Here is a 15690-nt window from a genome sequence, read left to right as displayed (position 1 = left end):
TTATGAATACCAATAGAAAAAAAAAAAACACCACCTCACTTATTAAGAGAGCATCTAGGCTATGTTTTAAAGATACCTTCAGTAACCTCAGGATAAGGGTTTGTTTTTAGTGAGTCCTGCTAGTCTTGACCAACCGTGTAATGCTTTAATTATTGAGCACTACACTGGGCATTATGGACTGTGATTGCCAGGCACTGCCAAAGACCCATGATTTTGCTGTGCTAACCGTAGTGCAAGCACCTAACAAAGAAAAGTACTCACACAATCCAAAGGTATGATTAAAGTGGCTAAAACAGGTGGCTAAAACAGAAATACATCTGAAGCATAGAGCAAAAAGAGAAAGTATAGCAATCAGCAGTCGGATGGCACATAGCACAAATTAGGATTTTAACCTGGACTCCATACAAAATGAGAAATCCATGCTCTGTGCAACCCTAAGTAGACAATTAAAATATTTCACCAAGTAGCCCACAAATTGTATACAGGTCATCATGCCACCTCATGTCTGTTGAAATTACAGACATCAGTGCAAATACACACACACTTCTCAATTTCTAACAACATTTTTCAGAATACATTTTCATGCTTAAAGAAAAAAAAATATTCCCAATCATGCAGCTAAACATCAACTTTTTTTTTTTTTCCCCCCAGTCAGCAACTGCAAACTTTTGGTCCAAAGGCAACCTTTCTTTTCCAGAGAGACATACAACACACATTTGATCCAAAATGTGGATCAAAACTCAATTAGTAAAAAAACATAACTCAAAAGTGAAAGGTATGGTCCAAAAACTAGAAGCAAAACCAGAAGTGAGAGAGCCAGCAAGGAGATGAGAAGGAAACGTGAACATGCTGTTCTGATCTACTAATACAAGAACTTGAATACTGTTTATAAAACTAGAATGCTCTTCCTCCTGACTGCTAAGCAGCTATTCTCTTAACGATGAGGAAGAAAGCCATCGATTTAAAATCTTCAGTCCTAATTTCTGCTTCAAAATTATGGTACTTTTCAGCAAGGCAGCTGCCGAATCAAGTAAAAAGCTTAGCAAAGCTGAGCAGTAATTCAGAGATCTTATTTACCACACAATTTCACATTTGTACAGGGGGAAATGTGTTTCTTATGACATGAAATTTCCCATAATACTGAAAAGATGCATGGCCATGTAATACTATCCAAGTCTTTCATTTGTCCAGTGAAGTAAGCCATCACTTCTTATGGGAAGTAAATACGCACTTGAATAAAGACAACTGTTGAAGGCAAAACTTATGAGGTAATGAATACCACTCAGAGCCAAAGAAAACAGTTCTTGGAGCTTTTTAGGATCATGTATTCAAGTCCTGTTCCAAAATTCAAGCCAACAGGTGTCATGCCATCACACTCCTATAAAGTTGGACGAAGCCTCAACGGCTCTGCAATATGCCTAATAGAATTTCCTAAATTGTATTTACATAAATTAGACCTCTCTCAGTTGACACTTTATTTCAAATCAGCAGTCTCAGTTTGTGAACCACTGAATGTTTTACAGATGCACATGCAGACAGAAAAATAACACGAGTCTGCATTTCTTAGTTAAGAACTAAGAACCTTAGAAGTTGTCTACAAGCCACCATTTATTCTAAATAATTTCATAGGAGTTAACAAGTGTAAAGATGACAATGTTGACTACGTAACGTTTCATACTTATCTTCACCTGAAACTAAGTTTTTCCTAATGGAACCAGACCATCCACTAATTTTTGGTTCATTATATATAAACACAGGACAGACAGACATGTCAGTGTTTTAAATAGGTTCTTGCAGAACTTCTTCCTCCCATCTGTAGTTTAACAATGGCAAGAAATTTTGCACTAACTGTGCCAAGCCTGGGTAGAAAATCTCACCTATATTTGAATATTCAGTGTTTTTAAAGATATAAATATCTAAGAATCTAGAATTTCAGTCTACCTACTAGCTAGAAATGCAGGGAGAGGAAAGAAAAAACCCTACATACATGACAGCACCTTGGACATTCAGTGATGCTTAGAAAGATGAATTAAATGCACTGAGCACATCCCAATCTGCATTCTAGATATAACCAGTAATCTCAGATACACTTCTATGCCAGCCCTTAGCAAAGCAGCTTCTAGAATATAGATCCTTGTCTGCACCAAAAAGCTACTCCTGAGCCACAAAATTAGAGCAAAACCTCACATATCTATATTTGTGTTCTGCCAGAAAAACAAGTTAAGCCCAAAATTCTTAAAATCACCCCCTCCAGTTTTCACACCAAGTATAAGCCATGACAAGAACATCTTGAATGAAAATCAGTTCTAAATGAAAGCAAGATTACTTAGCACCTTTCTGGTGCATTTCATCTTTCAAAAACACTTCGCAAATATTAACATGCCAAAATATAAAAAAACCATTGTTTCAGTGAAAGGAAGCAAGAAAAGAGGATGCAGAATTTGGTAGCAAAATGGACGGATGTCTGGCTGACACTTCAGTTTTGTATACTGTGGTTTCATTTCCATCTTAGTGATGCATCAAAACTAGAACAGCAAAGGAATACTACATTACTGTATACTGAGAGATCCTGGTAGACCTGGCTTACTTTCAACACTAATACTTTTCTAACTGAAATTCTTATTGCTTTTCTGAAATTAAGACTGCAAAAAAATTTTATTCTATACCACTGTAAGATAACCTGGTTTATCCTTATGGAGAATAAAATGCTTTTCCTTTACAGTTCCTGCTACTGCATTTCCAAAGGCACATATGCCCAGCACAGTCAAGATGCTACTAGATACAACACTGTAATTTATGTTTGTCCATCACATGCCCTGCTGAATTCCATTTTCTTTTTTTGGGGTGCTTTGTGGTTCTTCAGCCACAGCTAACAGGAAAGACTTAAGCAAAAAGATTCATCACAAAGCATTGGACTTAATGATCTTAAAGGTCTTTTCCAGTCTAAATGATTCCATGATTACCTGCTACATTCACGTTCATTTGGGGTGTTCAATACTACTAAGGTAGACCAATACTGGGATCTCTACTGAGAACTCCATGCCATCCAGAAGCATTGCCATATGCTTGCCAGTATTCTACCACAGCAAACACTGGTAGCTGATGGATGGAGACCCAATCTCAAAGAGCAGGACTCTGACAGATCCTTATCTATACTGTTAGTTGTATCTCACTCCAGTATTAGCAGCACGAATTTCAGTGAGACAGCTCATAAGGAAAGTAAAGCAAGAATGGTAAAGTTTTTCACGTTGGTATTTAATGTTCAGCTCATTAAGGGCTCAGCTTGAAGCCCTGTGAACCCGGCAGACATATTCCCACTGGGGCTTTGAACTTGATAGAGAAAGGAATAGAAGCTAGTTAAAAGCAAGGAGCACAGGTTTCATTTCCCCCCTTTGTTCAACCTAGTTTAGCAGGCTTGGTTACTAGTGGATATTTTTACTGGGTTACCACAGTCAATGCAGATAAAGAGTTCCAGTAAGCAAAAAAAGCATGGAAGTTGGCTGCCAGGTCCACATTTGCCAGGAATATCTAACTGAAAACATCACAGGGTATCATCTAACATAACAGTCTCCCTAGGTAAAAGCAGAGAGAATTCAAAAAAACAGACCGGAGACAACCTGAACAATTAGAGAGTGGTTTCTCACTAGAAAGATTGCAGTTGGCATTACAAAGAACTCCTGAAAATGCTTCTCACTCTTAATAATGTTATCTCTGTCCTGCTAGGATACCAGTGCTTAATTCACTAAAACTTCACCAGAAATCCCATTTTGCTCTGATGAATCAAAGACACGAAGTTCTAACAATGATAGCTGTACTTGGCTCAAAACAGACCAAATAAGCAAGTTCTTGATGATCAAAAAAGTTGTATCACAAACTCAGATATGCATGGTGAACACAGGTAAATAAAAAGACAGAGAACCACAAGGGAACTTGGATTTCTAGCTATCTGTGATGAACGACTCAGTTCCTGCCATGTCAGATACGTATCACTTTCATAAATTACCATCACATGGCAGGTGCAGTGGGATCTGTCTCCATCCTGCTAAAAGTTTCTCTTTGGTTAGTCCAAAAAATTGGTGTTATATACTATTGTAACATTTTATTTCAGCACTTTCAAGTCAAATATGAAAATGTACTTAAAATACCACATCAATTAAAAAATAACATAACTTGACAGAGAAAACTAGTTGTGTCCCAGAACTACAGTGAATTTTTTCAGAACTGTCCCACGTTGCTGCTTCCAGTGGATCACAACACAGGAATATAGATCTTACTTTTTTCCAAAGACATTTTAACAAACATAACCATCAATAAGCCAGTATTACTCAAATGACAAATCATTGAGATTGAAAGTACAATCTTAAAAAAAAAAATAATTAAAAAGGAAAGTACAAACTACCAGTTTTCAACCACTTGAGCACACTCTTACGTCTGTATTTTGTAAGCTCTTTTGGACAGGAATGGTTTCTTGCTTTGGGAATTTCTGCCACCCCAGCTATGTTGGTTGACAGCATGAAGAATGACTGTGGATTGACGTAACTTGGCTAGCAGAAGCTGCTACAGTAGTCACAGTTATACTGGCAAAAACAGTGGTTTTATCTGAATTGCTTCCATCATTTGTGGATTTTTTTTTTCATGAATAAGCACAAAGATAATGAACACAAGGAATTAGAGATTTGTGAGCAGTTTCATGGCTATGATCTTGTTGGGATGATAAGACACATGGTGGGATGGCTTGCATGGCTAGAATGATGCAACGGAGGGATACAGGCTCTTCAGGAAGGGCATGTGGAGTCACCCTTCATGTGAGACAGCAGCTGGAATGTATGGAGCTTTCTTTGCATGGGCATGGATGATGAGCTAACTGAGAATTTATGTGTAAGGATTAAAGAGCAGACCAGTATGGGCGACACTGTAGTGGGCATCTGCTATAGGCCACCTGATCAGGAACAACAAGTGGATGAGGCCCTCTACAGACAGGTAGAAGCAACCTCACATTCACAGGCCCTGGTCGTCATGGGGGACTTAAACCACCCTGGTATCTGCAGGAAGGACAACACAGCCAGGAATAAGCAATCCAGGGTGTTCCCGTAGAGCACTGATGACAAATTCCTGACCCAAGTGATAAAGCAGCTAACAATGAGAGGTGCTGTGCTGGACCTTTTACTTACAAACCAGGAAGGGCTCCTTGGGGATATGAAGGTCAAAGGCAGCGTTAAGTTGCAATGACCATGGTGGTATTCAGGATCATAAGAGGGAGCAGGGCAAAAAACAAGATCACAGCCCTGGACTTCAGGATAGCAGACTTTGGTCTCTTCAGGGATCTGCCTGAAAGAGTGCCCATGGGATAGGGCCCTGGAGGGAAGAGAGGTCCAGGAAAGCTGGTTGATAGTAAGGATTACCTCCTCAGAGCTCAAGAACCGTTCATCCCAATGAGTAGGAAGTCAGGTAATGGATGAACAAGGATATCCTGGCAAAACTCAAACACAAAAAGAAAGTATACAAAGGTGGAAGCAGGGACAGGTAACCTGGGAAGAATACAGAGACACTGCCTGAGCATACAGAAATGCAGTCAGGAAAGCCAAAGCCCACTTGGAGCTGAAACTTGTAAGGGATGTCAAAAATAAGTATCTGAAGGGAGGGTGTAAAGAAGATGGAATCAGATCCTTCTCAGTGGTGTTCAGTGACAGGAAAGAGGCACTGGGCACAAACTGGAACACAGGACTCTGTGTTTCTCTGAACATGAGGCAACACTTCTTTACTGTGAGGGTGACTGAGCAATGGCACAGGCTGACCATATAGGTTATGTAGTCTCCTCTGGAGATACTCAAGCGCCATTTGGACATAGTCTTGCAGAACATGCTCTAGGCAGCTCTGCTTGAGCAAGGGGAGGGAACCACATGACCTCCAGAGGTTCCTTCCAACCTCAACCATTCTGTGATTCTCCAAAAGTACTGCTGTATCAGAAAACTTCCAGCCACACACCAATGTTTATATTGCTGTTTTATACCAGCCTTCCTATTCCATAAAGTACCCTTAAGGTACACACAGTCTGTGTACTTGAGCTTCACCCGACATGAAGGGAGCCCTCTCTCAGCCAAGGCCTCTAGGCATTTTAGTAACATGAATAACTAACTGCTTTCTATACTACATTTGCAATTCCACTGTTCCAACCAGAAAAGTCAAGATGTTTTCCCAAATCATATTACCTTCATATATAGCAATTTAAAATACGAAAACCTAGGAGAAAAGGAAAAGAAAGAAAAAAAAAATTAAAAGTAAAACTCTGGCCTTTCTCAATATACCAATGTCCAACTGCAACACAAATGAAGCTAAGGAGCAAAACCCAAACACAGAAAATAAAATATGGTGCAAAATTAATTATTTCAGAGAATTCTTGATACTAACTGCAGGTCCAGAAATCTTTATTACTGATGTATAATACAGTATTTTTGGTCTGAGAACAGAAAGGAAAAAAACCTTACTTTGAAACATTTGAAGGCCTATAGTACAAAAAGGACATCTGAAAAATTTGTTCTGTATCACACTACACCACTTTCAGACACCTGTTGAATATGGATTCACCTCAGTGCTGTTTCTCTTCGCTCTTCTTCATTTCGTTTCACCCCTTCACCCTTAACAAATCTGCCCAGCAGCACAGCAGGATACACGCCATACAAACATGGCAGTAGCCTTCTGTTCAGACAGATGCTGTGCCTGCCCCTGCTTATTTGTGCTCAAAACTGATAAAAAAACAATGTCATCAATAAAAGTGTGGCATTTTAACCAGTTTGCACACGTCAATAACTCAGTGGAAACTCTGGTCTCCTTAAGGTTCATTTATGGTGACTTCTAAATAGCAGTGGTCTGTGCCACTTTCCCTCTCCAAGTCATTAGCACCACCTGGCCATAGATAAAACTTCATACAGGTAAACACTAACCTACCACCTTTAAAGGCCAAGATATATTTATTTACTCCTTCAAGCATTCACCTATTTCCTTCTCCTTTAAATGTTCTACTATTTTATATTTTTGAGAAGTACAACACACTCCTTTCTTCCTTTGGTCACAGCACTGCCTCTAAATCAAGAAAAAGTATCCATAAATTCTATGATGGGTTTGTTTTGTCATTTATCCAGTTATCAATTATGGTTTTTTGTTCATTTCTTTAAGATACACGTATATGCTGTATATTTACATAAAATACTTGTTAGAAGCAGAGTATCATCAAGGAGCTGGTTTAATCATCTAATGCACAACTATATTTAAGCAATAGTTCTTGCTAAAGCCAGCAGTGTTTTCACATGCTTAAAGCACGGGACAGTGACTCTTTCAAGAAACTAGAGTTCTGTTCTTACCTTTTTCACTAATCACTTGGGCAACTTTGCTCGAATCACTTCATCTGCAGCGCAAGAGTTTATCTTTCTACAGCATCATTTTCCTCACTCTAACCTGCTCTGTAAAGCTTTCAAGAACTCATGGATTTATTTCCACAACATGCTTAAGACTAGAGAACTGGCAAAGTTATTCCAAATATGAAAAAAACTGTCAGCAGTTTCAGTTCCCTATACACTAGGGGCACAATATTACTGGTTTTGCTCATCTTGAAGAAAAAATGTTAAAAACATCTTTCTTCTCAGCCCATTTACCAACTGTACAGTTGTTCACATCGTGATTGTAACATAAATCAAGATCTAAGCATACTGAAGAGTATTTTAGATGCTTCCAGTATATGATTGTGCAAAAATCGCTTGGAGGGGGTAATCAGTGAAAACTGGAACCTAATAGAAGTTGTAGCATTACAGAAACCTTTTTTAAGGTAAAATACAGTTGCCACTTTCAGGACAGTTGGCACGCACAGAATTTACCATGGTTCCTCGGGCAGCAGCACAACCTACTATCCTAGAGGAGCAGTGGAGAGTGAAGCGGAGTGGAGACACCACAGACAGGCTCTGCTGTACTCCCTGCAAGATTGGGAACTTGATGATACCATACAGCAGATCAGCAGCATAGCAGCTGAAACAGGAGATCCAAGAGATGTCTGTTGCTGAGCCAACAACTGTGCCGAAATCACTTTCTTTAGATGAACCTTGCTCATTGTAATCTTGTTATTACACTAATGCCTACCTCCCCTCTTAAAGTTACCCACCTCCAAGGTACAACCACCCCTCACCAAGCATGTACTTTATATTTTTTATTGGCTATATCTTTAAATGAGAAGCAAGAGAATTTTATACCAATCTATAATAAAAGAATGTATGACTAGAGTCACTCAAGCTCCACCTGAGAGTAAAGAAAAGTATAAAAGTGAATGAATGAGGGGAGAAGTTAGGGAAGACTCCATCGTAACTTCTGGGATCAGTTGAGAAGCCAAACCTGTCTTCTCCCCCATAGGGAAGCCTACTGGGTAAGAACTTTATGTGTGCTAAATAACTAACTCACACTAGCTGTTATTTGTGATTATAGTTTGGTTGTATATCACTTCAAGCTTAGTTTTGCAGACAGTCCCTACAAGCAGCAATCACAAACCTTAATTTTTCATGATTTTGTATCAGTAAAGAGTGTTATTCTGTAAACTGTTAGCCCTTCATGGACACTAGCAGTCACCAGCTGCTGGTAACATATCCTAATAAAAGTGGGTAGAATTGCTGAGGGGCCCCCCCTTACACTGTCGGTGTGTTTCCCTGAACAAGTCAGTTGAACTGCCGTCCGATCCAGCAGGATTATTCAGTGAAGGATCCCCATTAACAGGATGCTGACAAACTGGTCAGGCACAAGGTTCTTTGCTTTCCTGGGGTGCTGACAGACAGATCAAACACTAGGGGTCGAGAAAATCTACCCCTTTTTACATGCGATGATACAGTTCAATATACCTCAGGTGCCAGGTGCGAGCACTGGTGTGAGAGCAGTGGCCACTGGCAGTATGAACAAGTTGAGACTTTATGTTCAGCTGCCCCAGTGGGGCATGCAAAAACAAGGGGCAAGGCTCTGGGTACCAACTAGAAAGCTGTAAATCCCAGTGTGATAAACACATTGCAAGGCAGTACTGTGCATGGTTCTCCATCATCCAGCAGGAACGTAATCTGATTTTGGCCACAGAGGAATCATTTTCAAACAAACACCTTCATATGCAAAGGAGGTGTTCCAATGATGAAGGAGTGGCATCACTAATTTAACAATGTGAGTTTGAATGACCCTGTAAGTTCGCTAGAAGCCACTATTTTAATCTAGCAGCCTTTAAGCTGCACTAGCATTATAGTGAAAACAAGAAAAAAGGGAGGCAGACTGCCGTGTTTGGAAGGAAATGTAACTTAAGCCACTGCTGTTACACTCTCTGCTTCACACCTGAGGTCTGAGAGCGACTATGGAAAGAAGTGAATTTGTACTTGTACACACTTTTTTTTCTTGAAGTCATGTTAAATGCATGACTTGCATTAAACTGCAAGACCATTGCTGGACAATGAGTTGAAGACAGTTGCATCTCAAATGTTCTCAGCTTGTACATTTTATTACTGCTCTCTGAAGTAACAGTATAGACCAAATTACTGGTTTGGTTGCATTCTGGACAGTAGTCTGAAAAACTTGGTATAAAATCAACAACATCAATTTCAAAACTCTCCCTTTCTTGCCCATCACGAAATGGTTTTCTTTAGCCACTAATGGGTCCTATCTTCCAGTGGACTCAATATTCATACTGATTTTTTTCCCCTCTTTCTCCATTTGTAGCATCCTGCATTTTGTCAACATAAATTTCAATGAAGGAAGACATCCCATACTAAATGCTTCTACCATTTCTCTAAACTGATCTTTTTTTGCTTTGTGGAAGTTAATGTCAATGTACAACTTTCTTAGTACTAAAAATTGTTTACGACAACATCACCATCAATTTCAACTACTTGGAAGAGTCACTGAAGAGGAACTGATTTCTCATAAATGTGGTTGATATTAAAGAGCTCTGGAAAACCAAGATCAAGGACATAAGTTATAAAGTATTCCAATAACAAAACCAGAAAATGTCCACCTTTGCAGGGACCTCATTCTTCAATGTTCCAATTCTGTACTTTGATAAAACAGCATCTAATTATACAGTACACTCAACCTGAAGAATCCAAAAATACAGACAATTGTACCCTTTTAAAGCAGTAGAAATAGTCTTTATCTTATTTAAGTATTCTCAAGCACACCAGCCAGTATTTTACCTTAGGAGACTTGTCTTACATGAATGATAACCTCCCTGTGTTTAATTCTGAGTAACACTCTAGAACCAGTCTTAGGACTGAAAAAAGACAAGACCACAGAAATACAGAACCCAACTGCTCCTTGCTGAGCCTCAGAGTTAATGCCAGTTCATTTTCTAACAAAAAAAAACCAACACGGGAAAAACCTAGGACTCCCTTGTGTTAGAAAACAAATGAAAGCTAATATTCTTAAAAACAACATGAGCTAAAGAACATATATTTGAGGATTTAATAATGCTCAAACAATCGGGTTTCATTTCTTATTTCTGTCCAGTGGCATACACCTTTCTAGTACCTTCAGCCTGAAAAATACTGAAATAAGTAGACTCAAAAATTGAAGTCCAGTAATTTCTGAACATAAAATTCCATTTGCAGTATTAATTAGCAGCAGCATTAACTGAAGAAAGAAGGGAAAACAATCACCAACGGAATTTAGAACTGAGGCAACTGAGGTTCAGGGACACAGCTGGGGAGTCAGAGAGGAAGAAAGTGAAACCTAGCTAGGAGGAGCTGGGTTGAGAAGTCTAACAGCTGGAAAATTCAACTCATTTGCACAGTTCACAATTCTTCTTGCTCCCCCCATTTCACCATTCAATAACACTTTTTATTCCAGGATGAGAAGCATTTTTTTCTCCAAACAGACAAATTCATTCCCAAGTCCCCAAACAGGTATAAAAGTCCATCTGAAAATTTTAAGAAAACAAAGAGTTTCATATTTAAAAAATAAAGTTTCACAATTGCTTTCCTTCCCTTCTCTGCCCTTCCTGTCCTCTTCCTCCCCCCCAAAACAAAATCCTTCATTCTTCTTCTCTGTATTTAAATGAAGGTTACTCAGTAACGGAGTTTTCTAATTTTCTCCTAGTCCTAAGTCTTAGCTGTCAAATGCCTACCAGAAGATAAAATCCAAAAGCTAATGACACAACTGGCATTTTGCATGTAATATTTATTACATTCTAGGATAGACTTCAGAGGAACTATTGAAAGCTGCAACTGAAAGAGACAACTCCACATCCCTGGAACTTCTAAGCAGTAGATTTCTGGTAAAGGAAGCAGGGGGATGCTTAAAAAGATTATTTTTTTTGCTGAACATAATTTTTCTTGTAAAAGTCTATCAGTGCCAGAATGTGAAAGCAGGTTTAAAGTGACATGGGCATCGTCCTTCTGATTTAAGAAAGCTACTTGTAGTTTTGCCAAACAGCAGCAGACCAAAAATCATTACAATTTGTATCATCCTTACAGACACTGGGGAAAACAGTAAAGCCAGATGCTGTTAATTCATGTCACCCGGGGCTAGCTGCCCCTCAAGGGAGCATGAAAAGGGTCTGGGTCAACATGGGCAACTAATCCCTGAGGTGGTTAGAAAATTGGTATGGACATGGAGTTAACAGAAACAACTCATCAATACTCAAAAATGCATGGGAGTAAAGTGGTGGTGGCATCTATCTCCTCATAGCACTGGTCAAAAGATTGGAGGCATAAGGAAGAACTCTCCTTAAAAAGCCACCCATCTCTTTTCATTATTTTCAAGCATATCTATCTTATGTGGAGATCTGTGAGAAAGACTTCATTCTGCCTGCACCATCGGAGATTTCCAGCTTCCACCATCATCATGCTTACATGATTAGGTCTGGCCTTTTGCTATAGCATTGGATAGACATTGCTAGGGTTCTTCTTACCAATTTTAAACATAGCTTTTACCCATTTAACACCATTGCTGTGGCAATAGTAGCCATATCCCAGGAAGAACAGTGATGTGGATACTACTGTAAGCATTATCCTGATCTGCAAATTAAAACAGGTAATGGAACTATTTTACAGAGTTTACTTCTGATTCCGACACAGATGGCACTTAAGGATTGCAGCCTTGGCAATTTTGCTTCAAAGTCAGTGCCAAGGCCAGGATAATCCTTTCTAGCAGTTTTCTCCTTGATTTTTGAGCCACCAAATCCCGCAGCAAATTATGTTTTATATGTGCTACTCCCCTTCTACAGCCACGCATTAAGCAAGCTTTGACAAGACACAGGACAGATCTTCAAATACCAAGCCAGCTGACACCAAACTCATGAATCCCTACAACGTAAAAAGCTCATTTCTTAACCCTTACATTCAGGTGGGCATACCACAAGGAAGAGAACAATTAGTGATCTAATGAAAAATCAAAGAAAGGAAAACTAAAATTGCCTTCCTTGATGGTAGCTCTGACTCTAGTTCTTAAATTAAGCCAAGTGTGGGATAATGAACAACGATGGTTTTTTTAAAGCTAGCATTCCTTTCAAAAAAAAAGATGAGCCAAACCCAGACAACTGAGGAAAAAAATAGTGCATGTGCTCGTGTGCGTATGTTTCCTTACACAAATCTACTTTTCAGAAAGTTCTTTATCCACAGAACTAGGCAAATAACCAATACAGCTAACTCTGGAAAGAATGGAGAAAAACTCATGATGAATAACAAACTGTAAACTAGCATTGGCCATTATATCCTCCGGAAGTCTTTATATCTTAATGTTATCAGCACACACAGGTTATAGGAAAAACTGATACACCAGGAAACTCGTAATTTTAAATTGGGTTTTTTAATTTATTCTAATGCAGATGATGAAATGTCTTCAAAGCTGGCAAGAGTTCATCAACATAGGCTTTCACAAAAGCCAGGAAAAATTAAAAAAGAACAAACAAACCCTGTTTTGGATCTAAACAAGCACTCCCATCAACTTCAACGACAGGAGTTTGTACATAGACCAAGTTTAGCATATAGTGCAAAGACTCTGTGGTCAGATTATGAATTTTAGCCATTACTAGCCTTTATAAACATCAGACAAAATGGCTTGGGTTTTGTTGGTTTTGTGTAAGTGTGTATTTTCTTAAGATTACTTTTATAAAGGCACACATATAAAAAAGAAATCAGACAGAGGATGAAAGAGGAGAGTATTCCAGTAAGGGTCTATTGACAACTGATGGTTTATTCCAGGTTAAAAAAAAAAAAAAAAAAAAAAACCAACAAAAAAAAAAAACCCACAACAACAAAAACCCTATTTGAGCAAGACATAGTCACACAAGTAATACTTTGGAGGATTGTTCCTTCAGAATCATTATATTTAGAACACTTCAGTTCAGTGACTTAAGTGCACACAGGAGATGCCTAGTTTTAGCAGTTTTCTAAAGTAATTCATTTAGAAGGAATACTACTTTTGCTAATACTAAGTTCTACACACTGAAGTTTCAGACATGCAGTCATTCACCACTGCTCTGCACTTCGGCTTTCCGAGGACTGGACATAGGAATTCCTGTAGACTGAATAACTAGCACAGGGAATTCAATACATTAGTAATACTATTTTCAGTGTTCCTTCAAAGAAAACCAGTGTATATTTCTCCAAACCTGAGAAAACTTACAATCTTTTTATGTCAGCTAAACAGAGAGGGGGGAAATAGTCATGCATATTTCAGATATATTTTTTTTAAAAAAAAAAAAAAGTATCTTGCCACATACTGCCATCCAAACACCTCCAAACTATGATTTCCTTACCAGCAACTGAGAAGGGGGTATGTACCTTCAAAGGGAAGATGTAACACAAAACATACATCAAAAACTGTGAGAATTAAGTATCAACAGGATGGAGGAAAAGGAACCTTCTACCACAGTGAGCAACTAAAAGACACAAAAAAATAAATCAAAAACAACCTACCAATCCAATTATCCATCAGAGACTCTGCAGTTACTGCAGCTTCTACATGACTTGCAGCCTTGCTGATCAAGAGCCGTCACAGGACACCTAAGCAATAAGAATTCCACATTTCAAACTTGGAATACTTATCAGCAAACTGCAGTTTTCAAGAAGTCTAGGGATACCTGTTCCAACTTGGTCATTTCTCCATTTAAAAAAAAATGGGACACAGTGAGGATGTTCGGGTTGTTTTTCTTCTGTTAAATTGTTCTGTTCATGTAAGTTAACCTATCTCCATTTGCAGCAGGGAGCTGAATGCCTCTGTCAGAAGATCCCCCCCCCGGCCCTGAACTCATTGCCCGAGTTCATACATGCGATTTTTCCTCTAAGCTTATAGCACGATGATGAAGCTCTATAAAGTTGAGGGGGAAAAAAAGCCTTAATTTTACAGATCTTATTACAATAGTCTGTGCATTTTGACCACTGAATGGAGGGGAAAAAACCAAAAATAAACTAGTCCCCCCTAGCGTACCTTTGCAGTAGGAGTCTAAAGTGTATGTGGCAAATCACTAGCCTGTCTTTTTGTGTGAGGCTAGCTTTTGGGTTTTTGGGTTTGGGTTGTGTTTTTTTTAATAGAAGACATAACCACTTACAGAAACTGCAGGGAAACTATGCAACCTTTCGATCCATTTATCTGATTTCCTGCTGTTTCTATTTCTGAACAAGTAAAATAAAAAAAAAACGTTGTACAAAGAAAATTAACCTGTATCCAGAAGATTTCATTAAACAAAATGTGCTGACCTGTTGGCAATTGCCAGGTCTGGTTTTAACACAGTACTTTGTTTAGCCCGGCGCTTTCTGTTCCTTCTAGCACTGAAATTGTATTACAAAAAACTAGCAATGTTTAAAAGACATTTGATTCATTGTTATTTCCATCCTGGCATCCATACCATCCAGAAAACATAAATGACAATCAGTGCTGTGAGAATGTTTTCTGTAGTAATTTTAAGAGTGCTATAAAAACATATATACAAAAAGGTAACAACCATTCAGATGTCTCCACAGGCTAATTTTCAGTTTAAAAAGCGCACGTTGGAAAACAGTAGGCTTTATTTGCTGTCTGGCAGCACCCCTGTTCCAAGTTGAACAAAGCAGCAGACCCCGTACTCAGGTGAAAACACAAATAAAGATCGCTTTTCTGATGCTCTACACAGAAGAGAAATCACTTGCTTTCTAAAAACAAGACTGGGCACAGCGCAAGAGCCGGTAACCTCTCCGGGCAGTGTTACATAAGGCACCGCCAAACTTCACCTCTGCTACAGGGGCTGCAAGTAGCTACCTCCCCCCCCCCCCCCCCCCCCGCGGTGAGCAGGGATTAACGATCTAAGTAACACAATTCTCAGACAGGCGGTGATAGCAGATGCCTTCCCACAGGAGAGCTTCCCGGGCAGGCTGGAGGGGGGGGAACCCACCCCACCCCCCCCGTCAGCGTTCCCGCGAAACTCCAGGCTCGCCCCGAGCCGGCGGGCAGGTCCCGCTCGGGCCGGCTGCCCCCCGCGCCGGGCGGGCCCAGGGCTCACGCCCCGCGGCGCGATGCCTCCCACCCGCACGGCAGCACCCACCGGCCTCCGGCTCCCCCGGACTCCTCCGCGCGGCCGGCGGCACTTGGCGGGACGCGGCCCCGTCCCCCGCCGCCTCACGGACGGGCCCCGCGCGGGGCGGGAACGCAGCCGGCCCCAGGCAGGGGCGTGCGGCGCCGGGGCAGCGAGCGCCCGTGCGGGCTCACGAG

At 40.0% G+C, this 15690-nt stretch overlaps 2 protein-coding genes across 3 annotated transcripts in view; one reads left to right on the top strand and one right to left on the bottom strand.

Moving 5' to 3' along the window:
* Positions 1-15690, bottom strand: part of LARGE1 (LARGE xylosyl- and glucuronyltransferase 1) — a 286245-nt gene that overhangs the window by 270145 nt on the left and 410 nt on the right. For both annotated transcript variants that reach the window (XR_003557481.2, XM_027796799.2), the window contains exon 2: positions 13923-14009. The gene's annotated coding sequence lies outside the window, so the exon portion shown is untranslated. The remainder of the gene's footprint in view (positions 1-13922; positions 14010-15690) is intronic.
* LOC114014103 (basic proline-rich protein-like) overlaps positions 4849-15690 on the top strand; it is a 30156-nt gene continuing 19314 nt past the window's right edge. The window contains exon 1 of the mRNA XM_055808640.1: positions 4849-4980. Coding sequence (XP_055664615.1) covers positions 4849-4980 — 132 coding nt within the window. The remainder of the gene's footprint in view (positions 4981-15690) is intronic.

Source organism: Falco peregrinus, chromosome 6 (assembly GCF_023634155.1).
Source record: "Falco peregrinus isolate bFalPer1 chromosome 6, bFalPer1.pri, whole genome shotgun sequence".
Taxonomy (NCBI): domain Eukaryota; kingdom Metazoa; phylum Chordata; class Aves; order Falconiformes; family Falconidae; genus Falco; species Falco peregrinus.
The sequence above is the reverse complement of the archived record's forward strand: the minus strand, read 5'-3'. Positions and strand labels throughout refer to the sequence as shown.